General features: G+C 43.2%; 1 protein-coding gene across 2 annotated transcripts in view; it reads right to left on the bottom strand.

Moving 5' to 3' along the window:
- Cdh13 (cadherin 13) overlaps positions 1 to 25458 on the bottom strand; it is a 962550-nt gene that overhangs the window by 753015 nt on the left and 184077 nt on the right. For both annotated transcript variants that reach the window (XM_010618349.2, XM_010618348.3), the window contains exon 2: positions 6419 to 6530. In XM_010618349.2, coding sequence (XP_010616651.1) covers positions 6419 to 6530 — 112 coding nt within the window. The remainder of the gene's footprint in view (positions 1 to 6418; positions 6531 to 25458) is intronic.

The following is a 25458-nucleotide window of genomic DNA, read 5'->3' as shown; positions in this document are numbered from 1 at the left end:
TTCCTAGGCATATCATGACAGTTTAAAACAAACACACTACTTAAAACCTAACCATGTTCAAGTGTATCCAGATTGCAGTACAGATGACATTAAATGATTTCCCTAATCAGATAATCAGTCTCCCAATCTGAGAGTAAATAAGTATAGGAGAGGAGTGTGAAGGATGACCAGCAAATGGAAAGGAAATTATCCTCATTATGTTTTAAAGTCACAAAATATGACTAGAAGGGTGAAATAACTTAGGAAATTCTCTGGACTAGAAAATCTAGAGAGACAAAACCCTAAGTCAGCTTGCACTTGGGAAGCAGGCATTTCTCCACCTGCCAGGCTGGAAAGTTCATCCATTTATTATCATCCAAATGAAATCTCTTCAGCAGGGTCAAAAGGGCCTTTGTTTTGACATTTAATTCACCGGCGATGTATTTCCTGTGTTAGGATGCAAAACACCTCTCACATCGCTTTTTCATTAATTGCCTTCATTTTTCAAGTTCCTCGTTTGATTTATAGTCAATTAAAAACACCCTCCAAAGCCATGACTCATGTATGTTAAGTACAAATATGATTAATTCAGCCCCACGTACCCCATGGATGACCTGGCTGCTAACCAAGGTCGGTAGCATGGGGGCAGGACCAGACAGTCTCTGTGAAGGGACCTGTGGGGAGGGTGGAAAGTCGGAGTGGAGGGCCATGTAGTCTGGCACTGCTTTGACCCCAAATATAGAACAGGGGCTACTTCTTCTATATTCTAGAGGAAGAACGAACTTGGCTAATAACAGCAAAAAAATATGCAGGGTAAGTTCTCTCCAGGTCAGTGACAGTGATAAAAAAAATTAAATTGCAAATTTCCTCGTTGTATCACCACCAACATGAACAAAAACAACAGGCACTACAAAGAGGACTTCGGATATGGGCTAGAGCTCTAAAATTCTGGTTCAAATCTCGATACTGCCATTGAAAGTGATACCATCTTTGGTAAATAGCTTCATCTCACTTGGTCTTCAGTGACCTCATCTGTAAAATGAACACATAGGTGCATTGTCCCCTAAGGGTTGCTGTGAGGCTCAAGGGGACCCTGGACAGCTGGGGAGCACATGACACCGGCAATGCCAGCTCTCAGGCCGTGGGAGGTGCACCAGTCAGAGCAGTGGGGTGGCGTGCTCCAGCAGCCGCACAGCTGGAAGTGATCTCCCTTCCATCAGCACTAGCACATGGTTTTCATGAAGCAATCTCCCGAGAAGGATCCCTACCTCCTTCTCTAGAAAACTGCCACATAGCAACTTCAGAAGAATATCAAGGAGACAGGAAGGAAGAGCAGCATCCTCCTTGAGCTGTAGGTCACACGATGCCCATAAAATGTGGTCAGTGGTTTACCCAAAGCCCTGACTGCTTTTGCTTCAGTAATTAGTCCTTATTCCCTTTTTGATGAAAAATGAATTTTTAAAAGAAATTCTTGCTCAAAGTAAACAGCAGCTCTTCCTTTCCTTTGTTTACTTACTTCTTTACATATCCAAGAACAGCAAAGTTGTAACAAATACACTATTCTATTTCAAAGATATTTTTAAAAAGCACGATACTTATCCATGAAGTCCAATATCCTGAACCTCTGCGGTAGACGCTACTTGTTCTGTTCAGAGTTTTAGTTCAGCATGATCTGTCTTCCTGAAAGCCACAGTATGGGCACTAGATCTACCTAAGGCCCACGGATGATGATGATGGTGCTGGCAATAGCAATACCGACAGTAATGCTATGGGCAGCTGTTTCTACCAGCTGTGTGCTAAGCAGCTCTCCACCCTTCTTGGCTTAGCTCTAGAAGAAGGGACAGCCAGTGTACTTCTTATAGCGCTGAGATGCTTCTCGCGTGGATGATTTAAGTTATTTTCTCCTGGTCACACAGCTATTGCTTGCCTGGCTGGGTATTTGTGGTCTTGTCAGTCTGGGCTCAAAACTAACCGTGTGATCCTATCCACAGCATCTCAGGTTTTGAGCAAACGCATGGAGCCCATCTTTACTGGAATCCTCGGAAGGTGAGGCTGCCCCTGTGTGTCCCTGAGACAACACCACCCAGTGCATTGGACCTTGCACTTCTACTTCAGCTGAACAACTCTACAGGCCTGAGACAGGCACCTTCTTTGTGAATGATTTCTCTCTGTTTGGAATCTCATTTTGCCTTAGTCTGTATCATTTTTAGGAACTGCACAGAGGCTGGTTGTGTGTTCCTCCACGTCTCTTGCTGCACACTATGAGCAAAAATGATGCATATTACTTTCCAGCTGAGATAGGGAAGCCCCAGCGGTGCCTTCCCCACACTCTTTCTTATTAGACAGCTCTCAGCAGGAGCCAACCGGGAGAGCGACTGACCTGCATCCACACGACCTGGACAAGAAACAAACATTCCCTGTGTCCGATCATGGGGATTGTTAGATGATACAGCATAGCTTCGCCCATTCTGACCAATATGCAGTCTTCTTTTTTTTGGTACCAGGGATCAAACTCGGGACCTTGTACTTACCAGGCAGGCAGTGATGCATTCTCTGCATGTGTATTTGTGCACACAGAGAACAAGAGGACTGACCTGGGAGGTATGAAGGAGGGAACGGGGCGTCCCTCTTGGACACATCTGCCTCTAGTAGAGGAGCGAATCGTAACTGTGTTTCCCATAGGGAATTCGACGGCTACAGATCTCTCCAGTTCCCGGAAGGAAGGGCTGCCTGAACTGCTGGGGGCAGGACAGAATACTGGGTTTGGCAATTCAACAGAACACTTGATAATCAGGGGTTATTATCTGGCATGCTCCCATCCTGGCCACGTACCTGGTCAGTTGTCCAGGCAAGTTATTCTTTTAAGCCTGGAGATTTTCTAATAGAGACACTAGCCAGAGGCTGTCATCAGGGTTGCTAACCAACTACACTGGTGCCAAGATGGCAGCTACTGGAACACATGAGTTTCCTCTCATAAGAGAAGAGAGAGCTGCCACATTAGGCTGAGAGTTCTGGGGGCCAGAGGCCTCTGGTGAGACCCCTCCCACAAGCCCCTTGCTGACTCCACCCAGGGTCCAAAGGCCTGGAATGAGGGTCCCTTTCTGAGTTGTTACCTTCCAAGCTCTTTTCATCTTTCTCCTTATACTTCTCAGTGATAAAGGAGATAAGCACATCTTCCCAGCTCTGTTTTCAAGACTGAGATGAAGCCAAGAAAGTTTTCCCAAGTTATCTTGAGTTGGGGGCTTTGCATCACACCATGAAAAATACAGTGAAAGAGCTCCGCTGGTTACATCAGAAGAAATAGTGAGGTACCTACCATGTTTTGATCCTAGCAGCTTGTTGAAAAATGGTCTTTTAAAGAAGAAAGCAAGTCTAGTTAGTGGAAAGGAGAGTAGAATAAAGAGTTATTTGGATGTGAAGAAAATAAAAGGCTTTATAACAACTGAGGGAAAGATGTATCGGAGTGAACAGTGAATAAAATATTAGGGAAATAAAAGGAATGGAGGTGACCATTAGTAACAGTTAAAGCGGAAAAAGATAAGTCATGGAGAATTGAGGAAGAAGATGAAAAGGGATAAAAGGAAACATTACTGTCAGAACAAAGAGAACAGGGAGCCATGGGCAGAATAAACATTCTCTATAACCTGCTAAAAGCTGAACACAGAATTGGTTGAATACAAGTCTGGGGTATGAACAGATAAACTACATCTGTCAGGCAAAGAGACAATGCTTTCAGATAATTTTATGGAGTGGTAAAGAGTGTAGACATCAATTGATTGATTATGCTGTGTTTACACCTTTTGCAGCAGAGATATTCACAAGGACTTATAGCCAAAGCTCTTAAATATAGCAAACATAATGAAAAAATATGAGGTGCAAATGTCATAAATGGGCTCCAGATCATCCTCCTAAGCTAGCTTCTTTTGATCTCCATTTTCACCTAAAATATTTACTTGTATTTATTTTACTCTAACATCTCTAACCATTTCCTGCATCTCTGGTATGCAAACTCAAACACCAGAGCATTTTTAAGCTTTCTGCTTCTGTCTGACTTGTTTCATTTCTCGTCCAGATATTGGCCTTGTGGCCAAAGGGTTTTCATTCTAGGAGTATATACCTTCACGGCTGCCTTGGTTAATCACACTTTTTCAGAAACAGAAGAATTTTATGTTGAACCATAAGGAAATGCATGTAAGAAATTAAAAATGAGAGAGAAGGGAGAGAGAGTTTGGGTCAGGGTAACTGGCTTAAAATATTGGTTACATGGAAAAGTCCATTCAATTTGTTTTATTTCCTCTTGTGAGTGGAATAAAGCAAAACATTGCATTTTTAGACTTCCAGATTTTTCCAAACAGTATTCAGTAGAAATTCTCAAATCTGTGGAAATTTTCTTCTTTAGGCACTTTTGCCATTATTCACAAAGTCAATATTCAGAAAGACCTGCATTCATTGCATTGAGATGAATTTAAAAATACTAAACAGGTCTCCATGTGTTTTTTATTCTAGCAATTAATATTTGTGAACTTGCAATTTCACTGAGAGGTAATCAGATTTTACTGACCAACAACTCACACACAAACATAAAATTTTAAATGCCTAAAATTCCTGTATCACTGACTTCTCCTGAATGTACTCATTGATAATCAGCTTAGTCTCATTTAGCATTTGCTAGCTTATATGGAGACAACAACCACAACCCACTTAATTACTTAGAGGATTAAACACACACACACACACACACACACACACACTCACACATTCAGGCACACACAAAACTATGACATTGGAATGTATGGTATGGCCCCGTTTAAATTAAAAAGATCCCCCAAAGTCTGATTGTTTCCAGCTTCTCGGTGGTGAATTAAAAGCTGTTTGGTGTCATGAAGATTACAGAAGCAATCACATTGGTGGGCCTGCTTTGCATACCAACTCTCTTAATTTCCACACTCAGGGTAGCTGCACATTTCCAAACATGTTAACATAGATGCCACTTGGGATAATCACTTGGCAAAAGGGGGGAAGGGAGGGGAGAGAGAGAGAGAGAGAGAGAGAGAGAGAGAGCCAGAAAACAGTTCTCACAAATTAAGTTCTGTTTGAAATACATTGATTCTGATAAATACAAAAATCAAAAGACAAATGAGGGTTTTTGGTGGCCTGACCCCAGAGTCCCACTCAGGTATCAAAGTAGCAGGAAATCACACATTGGAATTCATACACTGTGCCTGTGCGGCACCTTGTCATTACAGACTGTAATTATGGAGATGGCTCCATTGGTACAATGGCATTGGGATGTGTCTAGGCTTCACCTTGGACAGCGCCCTGGATTCTCTGCATTGCCTCTTCACTAGGGCTTTCCTTTCAACTCCTACAGTGTGCACCGGCACCACAGAACAATCCAATCAGGCACGTGGTTGGGTCCCCCAGCTTTGTGCTTTAAATCTCCCAGCCACACACATGAGGAATAAAGACCTGTGGCTGGCCTGGGAAGCAATCGTAGACCATAATGGCAAATGTGCAATCACCTTCCTTAAAAGGGCCATAGAGCATCTGACCAAATGAGATCACTGTTTCCATATCCTTCACTACCAAATGTTAAAGAATGGCGCTCAAGAGCCTGCAGTTAAGTGGTTATGTCTGCCATTGATTTTAAATTCTACTGTGCAAAAACTATGCTTGTAAAGTGATAACAGTGATGTTAAAACAGGAAGCAATCTTAACCACAGATCTGAGGGATGCACATTTAAGGAAATCAATTAGGATTTGGGGAATCTGAGATTAACACAGCACAACTTTTGGGTTTTTCTGAAGACTCTCCCATTAGCTTCAAGAACAAGAGTTTGTCAATCCCCGGTACCAAAAAATAAATAAATAAAAATAAAAATAAGAGTTTGTGATTCCTGTGTCTAAAAATCCCCAGCAGCCAGTATCATACTTTCACCATCATTTGATCTAAGAAACTATGGGTAGGACAGAAACCTTCAGGAAGACAATGATGTTGCTCTTGGGGTGTGCTCAAGGGAAATGGATTTCATTTCCTTTACACTGTGTAGAACTCACAATGGAGGCTGGCAGTCCCCCTTTCTAAGAGACACTGATGATAAAATACTGAAGAGAGACACACAACACTCTAATGACCAATAAGCCGGCAAATCTCTGGTTCAAAATCCGCCACCCTGGGTCAAATAGTGTCATAAAAATCATCAGAGGGGCCCAGAGATTTAGCACAGTGGCACCGCACCTGCCTTGGAAGAGCAAGGTTCTGAGTTCGATCCCAAGAACAATAACAACAACCAACCAACCAAACAAACAAACAAAAAACTCCTCCCAGATCATCAGAGAACACGGTTTAGAAAATACCATCTCCTGAGACACATTCTGAGATACTGGTGAATTTCAATACGAGACTAGGTCAAGAGCATCTTCCAGTAGTATTGCTTACAGTGTAGAACCGGCTGGCCCTCGATGAATTCTGCTGGCTGATTTATGTGGAACGCTTTCTGCTGGAATCCAGGCGTGCAGTCCAAATCTTCCGCAGATGTTAGCAGCAGCACCTGAGGAAACCGAAGCCATCAATATTTTCATATCAGCTTATGTGTCGGCCCAGCTAACTTTTACCAAATCTGTGACGTTTAGAAGTGAGCTGAGGTTTTAATTTCATTTCCCAAATGAGGAGGCAAGTTGCTACTTCTCTTGTGGCTGCCAACAACTCGTTGGCAACAAGATCTGGAAAACGCACAAAGGGGAACAGCTGCTGCAGCTTCCATTAAGTTGCAGTTAAAGAAATAACGTCGTCAGATTTTTACACCTGCTAAGAATCTCACCATGGTTCCCATGTGTGAAATTTCATTATAGAAACTGTCAATTTTCTGTGATGCCTGAGTTAAAACCAACTTTACTTTCATATATGCAAAGAAGCATTGTCATCTGTGAAGAGGAGGAAAAAGAAAATGGAACATTTCCATTGGGATTTACTTCTAAAGGCAACTCAAGGCCAGTAGACCTCTACCATGGTCCAACATGGTGGCCATGAGCCATAGGTGGTTGCTAAGCACGTGAAATACAGCTGGTCCCAAACTGACACACTGTAGGTATAAAATGCAAGTTGGATTTTAATGACGGAGTCAGAAAAAATATAAAATATCTAATTAATAAATTCACAGTCATTACACATTAAATAATTACTACTTTACCTACGGGACCGAATAGACATATATTACAAATATTTATTTCACCCATTTATTTTTACTTTTGTAAATTTGGCTATCAGAAAATTTTAAATTTATAATTTCTTTCAAGGACTCAGTTTTGTCTTTGCAAATCCTTAGGGTACCTTATCTGGCACTCAAACAATCAGATGCTTTGGAATCCAAAATATGACATTCTCCTGTGTGTAACTTAGATAAAGAGTGGAGTTAAGGTCCAGTAACCATAGGCATTGCCTCTTTTTTCTCACCAGTTTGTACTGAGTATCTCTTAGATGGACAGGCACAGGAAAGAGGTTCTGTAATACTTAATGAAAACTGACTTTATTTCCCTTTATCATATGGCAAACACTGTGCTCAGCTCACCATGTACACAATTTCATTCAGTCTCTTCATCAACCCTATGCAGTATGCATTACAAAAAAAGATTATCTTTTTATAGAGGAAGGATCTAAATTTTTACAGATGTTAACAATCTCACCCAAAATTCATGGTGAAGATAGGCAGTCAGAATTTGAATCCAGGTTTTTTGCAAGAGATATGTCTCCAAAAATTTCTTGAATACGAGGAGAGAGTGTTTGGGAATTAACATTCCCAGAAACAGCTTTCAGTGGGCATACCCAGGCGCCCTCCCGCTCCGGTGAGGAGACTTGGAGGCCTATGTTCTGTCTCCTTCCCTGTGGAATCGATCTCCAGTTGCCCCTCATAGTATCTGATTTGATAATTTACCTTTCATTAGCTCCCTTCTCTTCCTTGGTTTATTTCTTCATCCTCAGTAGTGTTTTTTTTAAAACCAGCCCTCCAAATAAACTACTTGCACTCGAATCTTTGACTTGGTGTCTGTTTCTTAGGAAACCAAACTTTGATTCCAAACCTCAAACTCTTAACCACTGCAGACAGACAGCTAAAAAAAAGCTCATTATTATCCCTAGCACCAAACTCAAAGGAGAGGACAAAAGGTTGGAAGCTGTGGAACCAGAGCCTCTCTCTAAATACCAGCTTTCTGAAAGGCACTGAACCCCAAGGAACAGGAGCAAGAATCAATCTTGAGAGGTTGATGGTATGGCCTGCCTGAGTCACATCAGAGAAGTTGAAATGGAAGAGTCATCACCTAGCCTGACATCATCTTTTTCCAATCAAAGGGGAAAGCATGCTACAGCCTGGTGTCTGTGTAGCTCTGCCTGCAAAACTTTCCCTTGTCCTGCGACTGGGCTCTCATTAGATAGCTTATGAAGCAATCATGACACTGACATGCTAAGCGGAATATACACAGAATGAAGATTCAGAACTCGGAATAATTTGCTGGTAATTTTGCAAGCAGAAAATCTGTAATGGGCCAATGCTAATTCAGTTAAATTGCAAATGGGCAAGAGTCACCACCAGGCACCCTATGTCTACAATCACATATCAACCTTCTAATTAGCTGGTTCAGGCCTTGAATCCCAGACCGCTAAACCAGCCATACTAAACCATTACATACTCAGGGGTTATGCAATTTTTCTAGGGATGCTGAGCTTAAGAATTAAAGGGGTAGGGTGCAGTTAGAGACAGGGAATGCTATTGTATGGGTGAGGTGAGCTCTTCATCTTTGTCTTTATCTGTCTCGGTCTCTTTCCTCCTTCCTTGGCAAGGTCTATTCAGGATTCCTCTAGAGTTAAAACAAAGAAAGAAAAACTCTTCCAACTGCTGACCCTCAGGAAATGGGGTCTTTGCAAATTCCTGGGTTAGTTCATGTGCCAGTCAAAATTCAGGTTAAATGGTTTGTAACAGAACGAATACAGCACCCTGTTGGGCAAAATGTGCCTTAGTGAGGGGAGACCTTGTCAAATCATCCCTTCACTCACTCATTTGCAAACACTTGTTAGCCTCCTGAGATCCTGTGATAGTTTTGTTAGATACTGCCCAGATACATATAGTGTTATTGTGTTGTGGTTAAAAATACGGACTCCAGAGCCATTTTCCTTGCTCAAATCCTGTCTCTGCTCTTTACCGTCCATGTGCTTCGGTATACTTCTTGGCTGTTCTGTGCTTTAGTTTTCTCATCTAGAAAAATACAGAAAATGGGACGAGCACTGAGTGTGACTGTATGGGTTTAGTGGGACAATTCACATAAAGCCATTAGAAACACCCCACACAACAAAAAGTCCATCAATGTCATTTAAACACCTAGGCCTAGAAAAGGAAAGAGGCATCAACAAATCCTAATTAATTGGCTAACTAAAATTAAAATCTACGTGGAAAGGGGAATGTAGGTGCCTTTGCATTCAGAGCTGAGGACAGTGGAGTCCAACCTTATCCAGATGCAGCAGGGAAATCCTGTGTTCATTTGCGCATCAGTGCACCTCTCATAAACATGATGGAAGCAATACACCTTCGAAACATGGCAGGTATCAAGCTGTTTGATGACCAAAGGATTTCTATTGTCTTAAAATTACAATCATCCTGCAACTAAAGCAGATCCGTGTCTCAGATTGAAAATGAGCCCAGGCCTGAGGCACAACTGTTGAGCAAGAGCTTCAGTTCAGCTGTTTAAAGTAACATTGGCCAATGACATATGCCTCAGTTTCTTGGGATGTAAAATGGGAGTAGTAATGGCATTCCATGGGTTATTATGAGGATTAAGAGAGTTAGTTATTGTAAAGAGACTTAAATACTGCCTGGCACATAATAATAGCTCTATAAATGCTTACTGTTATTTCCATGTATTTTGTTTAAACTAATGTACATGATTCACAGATGTTCCAAAAATATTATCTGTTGCTACTGTGAAACTGTTCGATGGATGCCTGGACTCAGAAGAGAAACAGAGAGAAACAACAGAGACCTGAATCTGAGAGTAGGAGACCAGAGACCCCAGTATGTTGGGGTCAGATGTGCAGTGAGACCATTAGTACCTATAGGGGCTTAGCTTTGCTTCTTTTGTGAAAGGACCAAGACTTCTTAGAGTGCATCCTTACATCACTTTCCTTATACTTCTTTTTAGCTTCTGTTTCTTTGCTGTGAAACAGAACTTTCTCTCTCGAAACACAGGGCTGGCATATTTATCCTGACAGGTGCTGATTTGAGAATATAGCCAATTTTGGAGTTTGGTTCCAGAGAAAGAACTTTTCTCCCCTAGACTACTGGCTTCCAACTGGTATTAGTGTATTGGGTAGATGTGGCCACCAGATGTTCTATTGCATCCAGAGCTCTGTGTCATACAGCTGAATGATCACATTTCACAGGGCGACCCTGCCCCATGATCCCTGTGGCACCATTCCCTGGGCAATTGTCCCCACTCTCTGCACTCAGTTACGCTCTCACGAGGTCCTGCACGCATCTGAGTTGGCCAACTGTACTGTAGACTTTGGAGAAGGCTCTTTGAGCCAGGAACTGTCCTTGTGGTATCCATATCTTGTCCTACTGGCTCCACTGCAGTCATTTTGGCCATGGGACCAAGCACTGGCCAACCGTGAGGCTAGAAGGACTGTCACAACACCTAGAAATATACTGGGTGGTCTCTCCTTCCTCTGTCCACAATGATAGGAAGGAAGGACTCCCACGGTGTCAACATTATCTAATAGAATGAGGCCAGCAAGTGCCTGTGCAGAGGACTGCTGATGGGGACCAGCCAACAGGAGCATGCACAGGACTCTGTGCCAAGTGGCTGGGGTTGGGGGCATTTGTCACCACAGTCGCCTTAGATGATTGTAGACTAATCACACGTGGAACTTGGGCCTACACCACTGGCATTGTAGATATGTCCCAGCGGCCAGTGAAGAAAAAACACCTTAATACCACTGTCTTCAAATAAGTAGTAAATGAAAAGAAACTCCCTGCCACAAATAATTATCTCAACAGGCTGTGAACAACCTGTTTTCATCCTCTCTGAAGCCAGCTCCCAAATGATATTCTCCAAACAAACTTGCTAGTGTCCCAGATCCTTGACTTATTTCACTTTTGCTATTAGGCTGGATGGACAGGTATTTTATCCTGAATGCAAAACAGCTCTGGTTTACTCTTGTCGAAGTTGGTCTACTGAAATCAGTTTGCAGGGTCTTAGATTGGTGGGGAAGAAAGGCTCCTATCACCCACGTGCCGGATATAAAAGTGTTACAACACTGTATTTTGACTGATTCTTTATCCTGCCAAGGACCAAAAATGCAGAGTCCTGGAAGGATTTATAAAGGATTTATACACTGTGAACAGGGAACGCATGGAGAAAAAGATTTGTAAGACCCGCATGTGCACACACATGCACACACTTATGCACACACACACTCAAACGCATGCACACACACAATGTAAATTCATGTCCTCAACATTCCTGCTGAGTCTGACTCCCTTAAAATGTACCCTGGTTTTCTAAAGCCCCAGGGATACAGAGCAGCTGCTACCTTTTTAGCTGTTAAGGTAAGAGACACTTCAAAATGATTTTGTGACTTTTGCTGAGAAAAAGTTTGTACAATGCAGAGCCCTGCTTTTGCCCACATACGCAGTTTATAAACAACATCCTAGACCTTACTGATAAGTGAATGACACTTGACATCTTTCCTCAAACTATTAAAATCAAAGCTGTGTGGGTCTAGAAAAGCATGAGACCAGAAGCCAAAACTAATCCGAGTATGCAGCCTGGTTGTATGGTCATTTCTCTGACTTTTGGCAAATCACTGCCCTGGGACCGGCTTTAGTATTCTCTTTGGTCAAATTAACATAATACCACCTACTGGGCCCAGATGCTGGCAGTTCAAATGAGACAGTGCAAACAAAACAGGCAAATAACAATCCTTCCAAGATGTCCTCATCCTAATTCCCATTAGGTTATTTGGCAAAGGGGAGTTAAGGTTGGTAAGTAGCTAACATTACAGTTGAATTATTATTTTAAATTTCTTGGAAGCACCGAGGCAACCACAAGTATCTTTGAAAATGGACGAAAGAGTGAAAAAGAGATGGAATGATGAAAGCAATAGCAGAAGGAGATGGCATGAGGAGCCCTCAACTGACACTGCTGATTTTGAAAACAGAGCAGGGGCCAGGAGCCAAGGAACGCGGGCGCCCTCTAGAAGCTAGGAAGTGTAACAGCACAGGAGTCTCCCCTAGGGACTCTAGGAAAGACTGCAGCCTTACTGCCAACGTGAGGGTGTCAGCCCAGTGAGGTGCATTCTGGACTTTTGGACTTCAGAACCGTGAGATAATTCAGGTGTATCATTTTAAGCCGCTAAATGTTTGGTAATTTGTTTAAGCAGCCACAGGAAACTCATACAGCCTACCAGGGCACTGGCTCCACAGAGGGCACTCAGAATATACTGCTTTTCAATTTATAAATATAACCTAGGTAAAGCAATAGTGCGGGGGTGGAGCGGGGGGTGCACAGGAAGACAGGATGAAAGAAGGTTGTGATTTTTGGAGCCCTGTGGCAAGGATATAGCAATAATAGTCCTGAGTGCTTCTTCCCGAGAAGAGAGATAGTTCCTTTTCTTTTGTCTTAGTAATGTTTTCTTATAAGTATTGATGTCTTTTGATTCGCTGTTGTGATATAGTCACCAGGTTCATTGTTTCATTAATACCTTAGTCAAAATTTCTATTATCTGCCAGTCTCTGAGCTACATGTTAGACATGAGTAATGAACAAAACCCTTAATAAATTTATTAGCCAGAAGGAAAAGCAGACACCTAGGCATATAATATAATAATAGCTTTTTTTGGTACGTGGCATCGAACTCAGGACCTTGCACTTGTGAGGCAGGCAGCAGAACCACTGAGCTAAATCCCTGGCTATAATTTTCTATATATTGGAAATTAGAAAGTAGTTCACAGCAAAGTTTCTGAACTTCTGGGTTCAAATCCAAATTTTGCCACTCTGTTGCTGTGTGATCCTGGATGAATTACTTTTAACTTCTCTGTCCCTTAATTTCCCTATTTGCATAATATAACAAATAATCATGTCTATTTACCACACCCATGTCACAGACAAGACCAGTTCAAAAAGATGATTAAAATTTTTCAAGTGCCAAAGTATAAGAAAGAATATTCCATACTTGTGTATGGTAAATGCAAACACCATGACATACCAGTGAAAGAAACAGAGCAATTTGGCAGGGACAAGATGCTCTGAGTTGTTTTCAAGATTATCTGAAGGTGTTTTGTTGTCTCAAAATAGAATTGAATTTATAAGCCTTGTTCTCTTAGAATCTGGATAAAATAGAGCCAAAAACAATCCAATCAGTGAAATCATGATTTTGTCTAAGTGGAATTAACACTTTACTGTTAAGATTCCAAGACTTGTTATTAAGGTTCCTTATTATTAAGATTCCAGTGGTATAATTAAGAGTGTGAAATAGGAAGAAAATGGCTAAAGGAGAAGTGGGAAGGGGAGGGGAAAGGGAACAAGGGAAAAGAAAAAATGTGAACACAGGAAAAAATGGAAACAAAGCCTTTGTAAGTAGGGAAGGGTGAAGCGGGTGAAGGGAGGGCAGGGGTGTGGGGAACAAACAAGAGCCAAGCCGAATCATGTAAAGGTACAAGATCCCCATGATAAATGTAACTGTACTGTTTGTTTTAAATGTACCAATAAACTTGATGGGGGAAAAAAAGATTCCAAGCATGTTCAACTGAAAACTTTAAAAGGAAAATAGCATATCTGTAAGAATTTTAATTATTGCATTCAGAAGAGGAGAAACTAGAGGGTGTATGGTTAGAGTTGGTGGCATTTTGTCTATTTATGAAATTTTGCAATGAAATCAGTGGTGACAAAGTCACAATGAGACCCGCTTCCCTCAAGTCACGCACAGGACTCCCTGAATTAGGTAGTCTTGGCCCTAGTAGCCACAGGAAGTTTAGCTGACAAATAACAAATACCTACAGCAAGCCAGGCATTCACGCTTGTCTGGTCTACATATAAAACCCTGAATCCACAGGGACAACGAACAGGAGACAGAGGAAATGGGGGACTGGAGGATGCAGCCCAACAGAGGACCCTTGTGACGCCTGAGCCCACCACCTCAGCTGGCCTCTGATCTCGGCTGCTGCCGAGGAGGGCCGACAGTTCACTAAGTGCCAGACGTGGCCCTCCCTGTCCTCAACCTCTGCATCCTGATTCTTGGCTTCTGCTTGGGTTGGTCAGATTCCCATTGCTGTGACAAAATATCTGAGCTACTTCAAAAGAGGAAAGGCTTATTTCAGAGGTTCTGGTCCACGGTGGTCTGGCCCTGTTGCTTTGGGCCCGAAGCAGCATGGTTTGTCTTGGTGGGAACACACGGCAGAGGAGCCCTGTTCACGTCATGGTAGTTGAGAAGCAGAAGAGAGACAGGAAAGGGCCAGAGTTCCACATCCCCTCCCAGGACCACCTGCCCCCAAGGAAGCATTGCCTCATGAAGGTCCCAGCAACTCCCAGTAGTGCCATGCTCTGGGGACCAGATCACTAACTCCGGGGCCTCTGGTCCTATACAGCAGGACAAGCTTGACGCAAGGACAAGCAGAGTTGGGAAGCGAGGAGGAGCTCATTCCCCCAGGAGAGCCCAACCGTCTTCATCCACACTGACCCTTCTGAGAGAAATCCCAGCAGCCCCTCCAGGTGCCTGGGGATGGTCTTGGCCTGTCTAAAGCAGTGAGTGCCAGGATTCCTCAACACACGGGTCTTGCTCCTTCCTCCCTCAGCCCCTCCTTTTGCCTGTAGTGCAGTGTAGTTCTGAAGTCAGGAACTGTGCCCACACATGAGATTCGTATTGCTTCTGTAACACTGTGACATAACCTTACAGGCTTCAAAATGATTCTCTCCTCTCACAGTCATAACACGTAAAATGGGCCCGCAGAGGAGTGTTCTTTCAGGAGAATTTGTTTTCTTTCATTTTCCATCTTGGCCGCTGACACCCTTCGCTCAGGGTCTCCTCCCCCGTCCGTGTAGCATCTTCTGATCCATTTCTGGATCTCATCATCTCACTTGTGCTTTGATTCTGACTCTGACTCTTCCTGGTTCCCTTTGATAAGGATAGCAGCGATTCCTCGTTTTGCCTGCATCATCCGAGGCCATCACAAGTTCTGGGAATTAGGATGTGGACATGTTTAGGGGATTGTTATTCAGCCTACCACACCCATGAGTTTAAATGAGGGAAGGAAAAAGTTTTACAAGTACAGTTGTGGTCCAAAGTGTCCAAGATGATCATCCACATTCCCAACAATATTTATCGGTGGAATCAGGAAATCCACAGGAAGATTTCGCTGTCGTGAATAGCTCCACATCCAGGCCTGATGTTGTGTCAATTTAACAACTAGACCATGACCTTTTCTTGCTTAGAAATAATTATCAGATCCTACTTGGCCTTGCTGTGAAGAGGAACATTTTATTCTAACTGTGCAGCTCTCAACACTTTCTTCTCTGGCAGACATTAGACAAGATGTCAGATTTATCCTCACACGGGAAGGGTTTATTAATTATCTTTCAGAGGCAAAGTCTTTTTTGTAATTTATTTTTTCACACCAAGAAAATTCTTCTATTGAACTAAATGTCTATCTTGCTAAACTGTTTTCTCTGTTAAAGGTTCTCACGCTGAAAAGTTCCAGAAGAAAAGAAATAAACCCAGCAAAAATTGGTGTTGAAGGCAAGGGATTCATTGTGTTTAGCAGAACGGCACATAACTTCTCCTAGGACATGGTGTAAAAATGTGAATCCCTTTCTTTAAAATCTAGCTGCCTTATGTACAGTTCAGCTAAAAATTTCCTCTAATTCTTGTTTGTCTGATCACAGGGAATTCCAGGGACTGCTCTTTATCTGCCAATTACTTGTCTGACTCATCGATGTGGCATTTATTGAGTGCCTACTATGTGTGAGTGTCAAGATACATATGAATCAGCAAGAAACAGTCCCTACTTTTAAGGAACACAGAGCCTAAAAGGAAAGACTAGTGCACTGCATAAATTCCTGCTTTTAAAACACAGTTCAAAGTTTAAGGATGGAGAGAATAGTCCAGTATAAATAAAAAAGGAGGGGCCAGTCAGATAAGAGTTGAGAGCAGGTTGAATAGGTCACTAAGAGGACACTGTCCCAGACCACGGCAGTTTAGCTGGCGTTACCCAGCATGAATGACAGGAGTGATTACTCCCTCTTTAGGGCAGCTACTGGTCACTAATCGGGATTTAGCCATCTCAAGACTGAACTAGCCCCGTGATTTAAAACATTTTATTCTTTTTGTTAGCAGCTTTATTTTAAAGAGTAAAAACTTTTGAAAAGATAGGAACTAGAAAATCATTTAGCCTCAAATGCAACTTTTGCCCCCTGCTCTCTATTCTAGAGTAGCAAGGAAGATGCTAGTATGATGTCTAAGTGCAATGCGGTAGACTCAGGTTCCAAGGAAGAAACAGAGGACTTCCAGCCATGAAAGAACCTAAGGGAAACTGTCTAAGTGGGTACAAGCAGTTCTCCAAAGAAATATCTTGCTTCACAATGTCTGCCATTTTCCATGGTGTAAATACTTTCATCAGAGACAATTTCAAGCTGCTAATGTGAAATTATTGAATAATGAGTTGGAAAGAGATGTGTAGAGTTGGATCTCATAAACCAAGCATCTTCAGTGTAGATCTTGGAATGGCAGTTGCTAATTCTATGTGATTTGGGCCAAGAACTTACATGGATTTTTGCAGAGTCTTTATAAGTGTGAACCACCAGGACACAAAATGGGGCCTTCCTCTTTCTCAGAGTGATACATTGTTAATAGAGAATGGGGTTATACTGCATATAAAACAGTCCAAGAAGCCTCTAAAAATGGAACAAAACAAGCCTCCGTGGTTTGGTTTTATCATAAGAAAAAAATGCAATGGATCCTGTGGTTGTGACTGTGCTAAATATTGCTTTTGATGTTCTATCTAGAGTCCTAGCTCAAATGATCAGGGATAATCCTGGCTTCTGACATAATTAGGGAACCACTGCTTTGCGAAGCTGGAAGAGAATCAACCTGACCTTGAAAGTTGGTCTGTAGTGCCTTACTAATGTTTCGAACATAAGAGAGTCGCCACACCACTCCCAGTCAAACGTCAGCTGTGAGCTTTGTTCCATGAGCAGACAGGCACCAACAGAGAGGCTGCAGATGCAGATGGCTGGCAGGCCCCACGGGGATGCTGTATCTGCTATACGGCCTTTAGTTCGTGGATTAGCTGCTAGCATTAAATATCACGGATTTTTCACTAAGTGTCTGGATTTGAGACAGCACAGCTCTGGGGGCTGGAGTCAGACAGGACAACACTCCACTCATGGGGAAGATAGCTTCCACATGGACCGGTCTTCATCTTTAGATGACTATGGTGAATTTGTCCCCACCAACAAGTATCATTTGCCTTTTGCTATCTCAGTTGCTGTTATCTGCCCTATACTTAACTCAAAGTGACTTTTAGTTTGCATGAGTGACTTTACACAGATTTCTCTGCAAGCAGCCCTCTGCATTTACTTACAAGCTATAATCGAAAACAATGATGAAGATGTACTTTAAAAATTTATTACGGTAAAGGACACATTGCCATTAACCCCTTTAAAATACTCTCCTTTGCTTCCAACATGCTTTTCCTATTATTATCACCACTCTCTGAAGCACTTCTGGAAATCCTCTTTCACAGATGTTTTTAGCTGTGCTGTGATGGCTGCCTCAGTTAGAAACATACTTACATTTCATGGTCATTTTGAGGAAAGTGCATGGTACCAGATCTAGCAAATAAGGCAGATGAGGGCTCTGTTGTGTTTTTATAATCCTGCCTTTCCAATGGATGGCAGCTGGAAGCTACAGTCACCATACCGTTGACTGCACTTTGTAAAGACACTCATGAAAGAGAACTTCCAAAACTGCTTCACAAGGTGGCAAGAGGTGTGGCGTAATTGAGTTCGAAGGAAGGGGGAGTATTTTTCAGGGGATTAAAGGCAATGTGTATTTTACTGTGATGATTGTTTTTAATATAAACATTTACCATATATTTTGATCACACCTTGTATACTGCTTTCCTGGCCTCCCCAAATACCTGAGATTTCATCTTCATCTACCAATATTCAAAAGGTAAGAGTCTCTCTTCAGTGGGCTGTGGAGAAGCCTCTGGTATTAACAGCGAGCCCACCACCTCCACCAAAGTCTCGCCTGCTTAACACTGCTTTCATGATTGCTGTCTCTCAGATCTTGGGAACTCGTGTTTGCCTGCTCCATTACTCAAGGTAGTATTTTCATAATGTCACGCCCTTTCTCTTTCACCCACGGGTCCAAGGGCACAGACATGTAAGAGTGATAAATGTGGCCAAGTGCTGGTCTCCTCCCTCTGCTGTGTAGCTGTATCAAACCTTCGCTCTCCTCACCAACAACTTAAGCCCGCTTCCCATTAAACACAAACAAGCACATCTGGATACAAACGATGAAGTAAGAAGCGCTTCCTCTTATCATCACAACATAACGTTTAAGGGAGAATAAGTCAATTTCTTCTCCCCTTCAAGCAACCTTCTTCAAATTTTGAGCTAAGAAGAGAAAGAAAGTTTGAGCTGAAAGAGTTTGCAAAAGACATTTTTTGTGTTATTATTATCAAGTCTGTGTGGCTCTAGAAGTTCAATTACCTGAAATTTCATGAGTCAGTCCTATGGATATTTTCAACCCATGCTGGATTTATGAAATATTTCAAAGTTTCTGCTAATCCAACTGCCTTTAAAGTAAGTCTGGTTCTTCATAGAGAAAAATGGCATATTTTTCCCATAGTAAAAATTGAAGGAGAAGGGATCATCTTCAAAAATGATACAGTGAGAAACACATTATCAGGAAAAGCCTTCACACGGGAGTCTCTCTAGGGAGACAGACGTCAGTCACAGTCTTTGCTCCAAGAGCAAATAAGCCCTAGCAAGATGTCTGCATGGTGATAGGCACAGCCTCTTCTGGCAAGAAGTCCCCAAGGCCATCATCCAAATGGAAGGTGCAAAGGTCAGAACAAAGGCCAGAGAAAGCACACAGGGAAGGCTAGGTCCTAACTAGGGTGATCAATCATCCTAATTTTGCCAGGGGCTGTCTGGGTTTCAGCAGCCGAATCTCTGTATCTCGGGAAACCCGGTCACACCAGCTGCCCTGAATGCAGAAAGAAGTTATATGAGGAGAGATGGGTCCAGGGACTAGCAAAGTGTGGTTAGGATCAGGGAAGAGGTTTCCAGAGCACAGGGTGGCATCCCTGCATCAGAGAAACACATGCATTCCATCTAATGCTGAGAGGGAAAGGAGGTACCGGGCTCCCCAGAGGCAGGTACATGGAGAGGGCTCCCACCCCAGTAGAAGGACACAGCAGCCTGCAGAGACTTGGTCACCACCCTCTTTCTGTCCTAGCCACTCACTAGTGAAATCACTGACTGACTGCTCGCAGGTCACATCTGACCCTGTCAGTTTTGTAAGTAAACTCTTGTTGGAACAAGATCTTGCTCATTGGTCTACCTACGCCATGTCTACTTCCACGCTGTCATGGCAGGCTCCGGCTAGGACAGAGACTGCACGGCTTGCAAAGTCCACAATATTTATTCTCTCTCCCCTTAAGAAAAACTTTGCAGACCTCTGAACTCAAGCCACGAGCATCCAGCAGGCAGTAGACCCCCACACGGGGCCCCAGCAAGGTGGAGCAGGAGAGGCCAACAAAGTGAGCCAACCCTCTCCTCACCTACGATTATCAATCACAGAACTGGAAAATTACTGAGACAATTGAGACCAAGGAGTTAAAAACAGAGTACCCCGCAACTCCTCTGAGTGCCAACAGGACCATGAGCTTCTCTGCAGCCTTCCTTGAACCAGTGAATTAGGCTCACACAGAGAAGGAGCAATTACAGAGAGATGGGATTCGAAAAGCCCAGAGGCACTCAGGGTCTTCTCGGTATCATTTTGGTGAAATTTCTGTAAGCTCAATAGTTTGTAAAACAGTTTTCAACATCCAAAGAAAATGAGTTAGTAACAGGAAAAATGCAGAAGTTTTGTGTATTCTTCGAGAGACGGTGAAATATCTCCTAAAGGTTCCCATAGGCTTGAGACAACCATTAAATGACAGTCTACTCCCCTCCCACTCAGACCAACGGCAGACACCAACAGCGAATAGGTCAGATAAGTTTTTCTTCCTGAAAAAAATACGTTATCCCTCACACGGAAAAAACACGGATGAACAAAGCGGGAGCGAGTGCAGAGGATAATTTCAGAGAGTGGCAATTCTATAGAAAAAATGGGAGCTGACTGAGAGGGCTGGGGCACTGGATGGGGTCAGAAAGCATTTTCAGGGAGGAGGGGGAAAACACCGCTTGGCAGATGCAGAAGGAGCATGCTGGAGGAAGAGGCTGCACAAGCACACAGGCAAGGCTGAGCTACGGGATAGGCTAGGCTGAAAGACAGGAGAAGGGCAGGATGCCTGGAGGGCAGCACCGTGGGCAAGGCCAGACAGTCAGGACAGGCCTATGCCTCTGCCTTCATGCTGAGCAGAAGAGAGCTAAGCGAGCAGATCGGGAACCGCAGCCCCCGGAAGCCCTGCCTGCAAGGTGCTCCTCGGCTGGCATCGGAGAACTTGGATTTGGGGAGGGTTTCAGCGCCCTGAGGATAAAGGTGGCTCAGGGCACCCACTGTCCGGACAAACAATGTGGTCTGTATTGGACACCTGCTCCCCCTCTGCAAGTCTGGAATCAGGGACACGCCTGGCTGAGGATGCCGATGTGACCACCCTCAGCAAAGCTCTGGACACCAGGTTTCTAGTGAGCTTCCTCGGTAGCAGATATTCCCTATCTCTTGCTACAATATGTTGTGGGAGAATTAAGCACGTACTGTGTGACTGACCTGAGAAGCTTGCTCCTGACTCTCTGGACATTTTCTGTGGCCCTTTTTCCGTTTGCTCTGGAATGTTTCACTGTAATATATCTTAGCCACGAGTCCAATTACATGCCGAGTCCTCATAAGGCATCACTAAAACTAGGGGTGGTCTCAGGAACCTCCGACATGAATGGCAGATCTGTATTTCAGCTATGTACTCTGCCAGGAAACAGGGGTGGCAGACTACATGCATATTTCCATATAATCCTCCCCACCACTATTCTACGGATGAAGCAATGAAGATTCAGATCATTTCAGCCTCTCACAAGGTCGCCTGGCTATGCCTGCCGGACCATCCAGGTAGTCTAGGTCTCGATCTTGCCACGGGCACTCTGGGCTCACCTACAGTGCCTCCAAGGCCTGCAGGAAACATGGGGATGTTTCTGCTTATGTGTTTGACTTCCACTCCCAATGGCCACCCATCTGAAGCCTTTGATCTATTCTATCCCGAGATGCTTCAGCAAAGCTCATTCAAGCTCCACCCGTTAATCTTGATAGTGAATTTGAGGCTTTGTTATTAAAAAAGACTATTAAGATTTGGCAATAAGATTCTTCAAGGGTGATAAATATCCCTTTAAACAGACTGCAAATCCACTGACTGAATAACTCTGTCCTAAAAATGAAAGTCACACTTGGAGAACCGAAGGGTAGATTATGAAAATGCAAATCAGAATGGCATTATTGGCTGCGTTGAATTCAGCTCATCCTCTCACAAAGAAGGATGAGTCAGGAGGTCCTCGTTAGCTGAATGAGGGGTGTTTAGAATGCAGGAACTCGGCATTAGATCCTTCACAATGGCCTGGGAGGTCTGCTGCAAAGGTAGCAGCAGCAAATGCCAAGATTCCACCATTTCTAGTATTCTAGGACACATTTGTTCTTTTGAAATAGAGATCTTAGGCTTCACCTCTTTCTCATCAATATTTCTCGAAGTGGGTTACATATACCACTCTAAGCTGTGAGCTAATTTAATAGTTGTGTTTTATTTTAATGCTTACTTATTTATAGTAAGCAATACTGCTTTTCTATTTATTTTAAGGATAGAAAACTCCCTTTCTAAAGATATTTGTGCAAAACAGTAAGCTGATTTAAACAGAAGCTAGTAAAGACTACAGCAAATCCAGCCCCATTTTTAAAAAACATATAAAAGATTTGAGTTGGAGACATCCTGAATACCTTATCGGGAAAGGTTTGCAGACAGAAGGTCTGACCACAGACACGAAGAGTGAGATGAAGATAGATTCAGCTAGAACCAGAAGAAAGCAAAGTCACACTCAATGTTCTGCAACCTCCATATCTGCTGTGAAGTTGCAGGAAATGCTGATTCTCAGGCCCAGGGACTGTGGAGCTGGGGCCCTGGCACAAGTGTCTCCATAAACCCTCTGGTGACTGTGGTGCCAGCTCAGGCCTGAGCACCACAGAGTGAGATGATTCTCCCATCACTCATTAATCAATACATGGGAAGCGCATATTTCACTTCTGGCCCTGAAAAGCCATAAAGGCAAAAAAAAAATCAAACATTTTACTAAAGACACATGACCCATGCTGTGAGTGAATCACGAAAAAATCTGCAGCCCTGGGCCCAAACAAATGAGGCTTTACTGAATAAGGAAAGGGCCTAGGGCTGTGACTTCCTGGGGTGATTTTAGGGGAGACTTCCTGGGGTGACCAAGACATATATTCGTTTTACTGTCACGGACTGATGGAACTGGTGAATCTCTGGCCAAGAATTGCATGTCTTCAGTTGGCTGGAGGCAAGTGTGCATAAAGATTAATCATCACAGCAGGACAAATCTGGCCTCCTCCTGAGTGTGAGCTGGGACCGTGGGCCTGGGGGAACTTCTGTGGGGAGACCAATAGTGAGGAGGCCCCTGGTCAGCCCTGCTGACAGACAAAGCATTTCCTCACGGTCTAGCACTATGCACATTCGCTCCCCCTGGAGGGCTAAATAACCAGCAGTAGAACTGGAAATGACAGCAAGGGCAAGGCCAGGAAAGAGCATTTCATTAGATCCTGAGAAGCAGTGCTGGGTTTGCTTTCCCCAGGAAGTTCATCCAAGAAAATCTGCCTGGTGAAGACCCTATCTGTGGCTTTGAATGCAGTCCCCGAATACAAATCTGTGGAGTTTAAATCCAGATGCAACATGACCTTGAAAAGGAAGAAGTGAGATTTAAATAGAGCTTTCACTGTGAGCATCTGAAGAGGTAGCGATTAATTCAAAGTCCATGGAGTGCCATCATACAATAAGGCAGTGGTCACTCCCAGATGTCTATCAAACCTGCAAAGTAGCGTGGGTCCCAAGTCAAAGCTCTCTTTAGGGCAAACTGACACTGAATTTCAGACTTGGCAATAAAAGCAAAAATGTAAAATATCTCATTCATAATTTTTATATTGACTACAGGTGGACGTGAAACTGTTTTGGCTATGTTGGGTTAAAGAAAATATTCCACAATTAATGCCATCTATTTCTTTTCACTTGTTCTAACAGGGCTACTTAAAAGTTGAAAGTACGTACATGGCTCAGATTACTCCAGAGTAGACACTGGTGAACTTTTTCTTAAAGGGCCAAGTAGTAAATATTTTAGGTTTTGTGGGCCAAGAAGCAAAACCAAAGATATTATACAGCCCCATAAAAGCACTTTAAAAGCAACCACATGAAAATGAAAACAGCCATTCTTAGTCTGCAGGCTCTACTCAAACAAATGTCCAGCTGGATTGGGATCAGAGTCTGCAGACCTCAGCTCCAGAGAAGAATACTGCTCAGACCATGAAATGAGCAGCCCCAGGGACTCCACAGTCCTGTTTCTGCGAGTCAACTGGGTGAGCAGAGATTTGCCAAGGGATGATGAATGAGGAGAAAGAGGCTCGGGCCCAAAGTGCTCAGCTGCTAAGTTCAACAGGAGACTTGAACCAAGGTGTGTGACTGCCAAGTTCACGTTTTTTTGGTCATCCTGCTTCATCCATGCAAGCACCTTCTCATTTTCTCCTTTTCTTTTACTGTGGGGAGTCTTGCTTGTGGCCGTGTGCCACTGCCATATAGAGCCGGAACCATGGTTGACCCAGGCTAAGTGCTCTTTGGGCAGATAAGTAAGTAAGAGAAATCAAAGAGGAATTGGGACTGGGAAGTCCTGGTGGCTCTGAGATCTCTGTCTTCCTTCTCTTTCTGCCCAAATGATCAAGGACTGGCTGTAGCTCAGCTACCAATCGCAGGCCCCACTTTTATGCATAAGAAAATAACCTTTACTCTATTTGAAGGATTCGTGCAGTCTATAAGATGAGAAGGAATAAGACCTCTAAGGGTTCAATGGAAGGCTGGTACTCAGTGCATCAAGAGTTAATCCTCTCATGCTGAGGATTATTAACGCAGGAAACACAAAGCAGTCATATCCTATCTTCTGAGAGCAGATGAGCTGGCTAGCACTGAATCAGGAAAATTATTATTTATTAAAAATGAGACAGTCACAAGCCAATAACTAATCCTGATTGGGTTTAGAGACAATTGCCACAAGGCAAGTAATACATTTCTCCAAAAAGGTGTTTTGTTAAATAAAAAAGGCTAATAGCATCATTATTAATCTGCCCTGGGCTTGCATGTAGGCTCTTTTCACATTCAACTGTGGAGAGGCCCTTATCACTGCTATTCTCCATGTTATCTCCCAAGTAGATGCTACACAGTGGACTTGCCTAGACCCGGGACTTCCTTCAAGCCCTGGGTTCTGGTTCAGGTATCTGCAGAGAATTCTGTGGGTTGAGGCCGGAATAGCTTGGAGGCAGATTCTATAAAGCAGCTAGGCTAATATTTGGCTATTCCTTCAGCACAGAGAAGCGGGGAACGGAACTGTTTTCTAACTCTCTTGACTGTGAAGGCAATGTAAAGTCCTTGAGCGATTAATGGAAGGCCAGGACGAATCCATTTGTAGAATGTTTTCCAAACCAAGGCTTTGACAATGGAAGTCAGAAGAGGCTATTGGTTTCTTAGACTGAGTTTAGTTTTTGCTGTCAAGAAAACCTGACTTTGAATCCTTATCCACCATTTATTATCTACACAGCTTCTATGGAAGCATTTTCTTTTCTAGGCCTGAAATTTGGTGCCTCTGTGAAAGGGACAGCGACAACTTTTTATAGACTCAATGATTAAAGAATAGGCACGCTAATGTTGCTTGTGCATAGTAAGAAAATGCTGTACAGTTTTTTACATTTTGAACATTTGAAATCACAGAGCCATCAATATCTGAGCTGTTTGGGTGGTAAATAAATCAGAGAAGACTCTTGAGAGGAGAATTTCAGTCCAATGGCTTCTCCCATTGGTTTTCCTCGGACTACCACTTGGGAATTCTTCTAAAACATACTGACTTATTTCAGGAGCAAGAAGATATAATTCCAGGGTGGGAATTTTGGACCTTGTCTTCCCAGCTCTCTGCCATAACAGGCCTGGGTAACCCATTGGTACACTTCTGTGACGTTAGC

The sequence above is a fragment of the Fukomys damarensis genome, unplaced genomic scaffold, assembly GCF_012274545.1.
Source record: "Fukomys damarensis isolate Sample0158 unplaced genomic scaffold, DMR_v1.0_HiC HiC_scaffold_32, whole genome shotgun sequence".
NCBI lineage: Eukaryota > Metazoa > Chordata > Mammalia > Rodentia > Bathyergidae > Fukomys > Fukomys damarensis.
The sequence above is the reverse complement of the archived record's forward strand: the minus strand, read 5'-3'. Positions and strand labels throughout refer to the sequence as shown.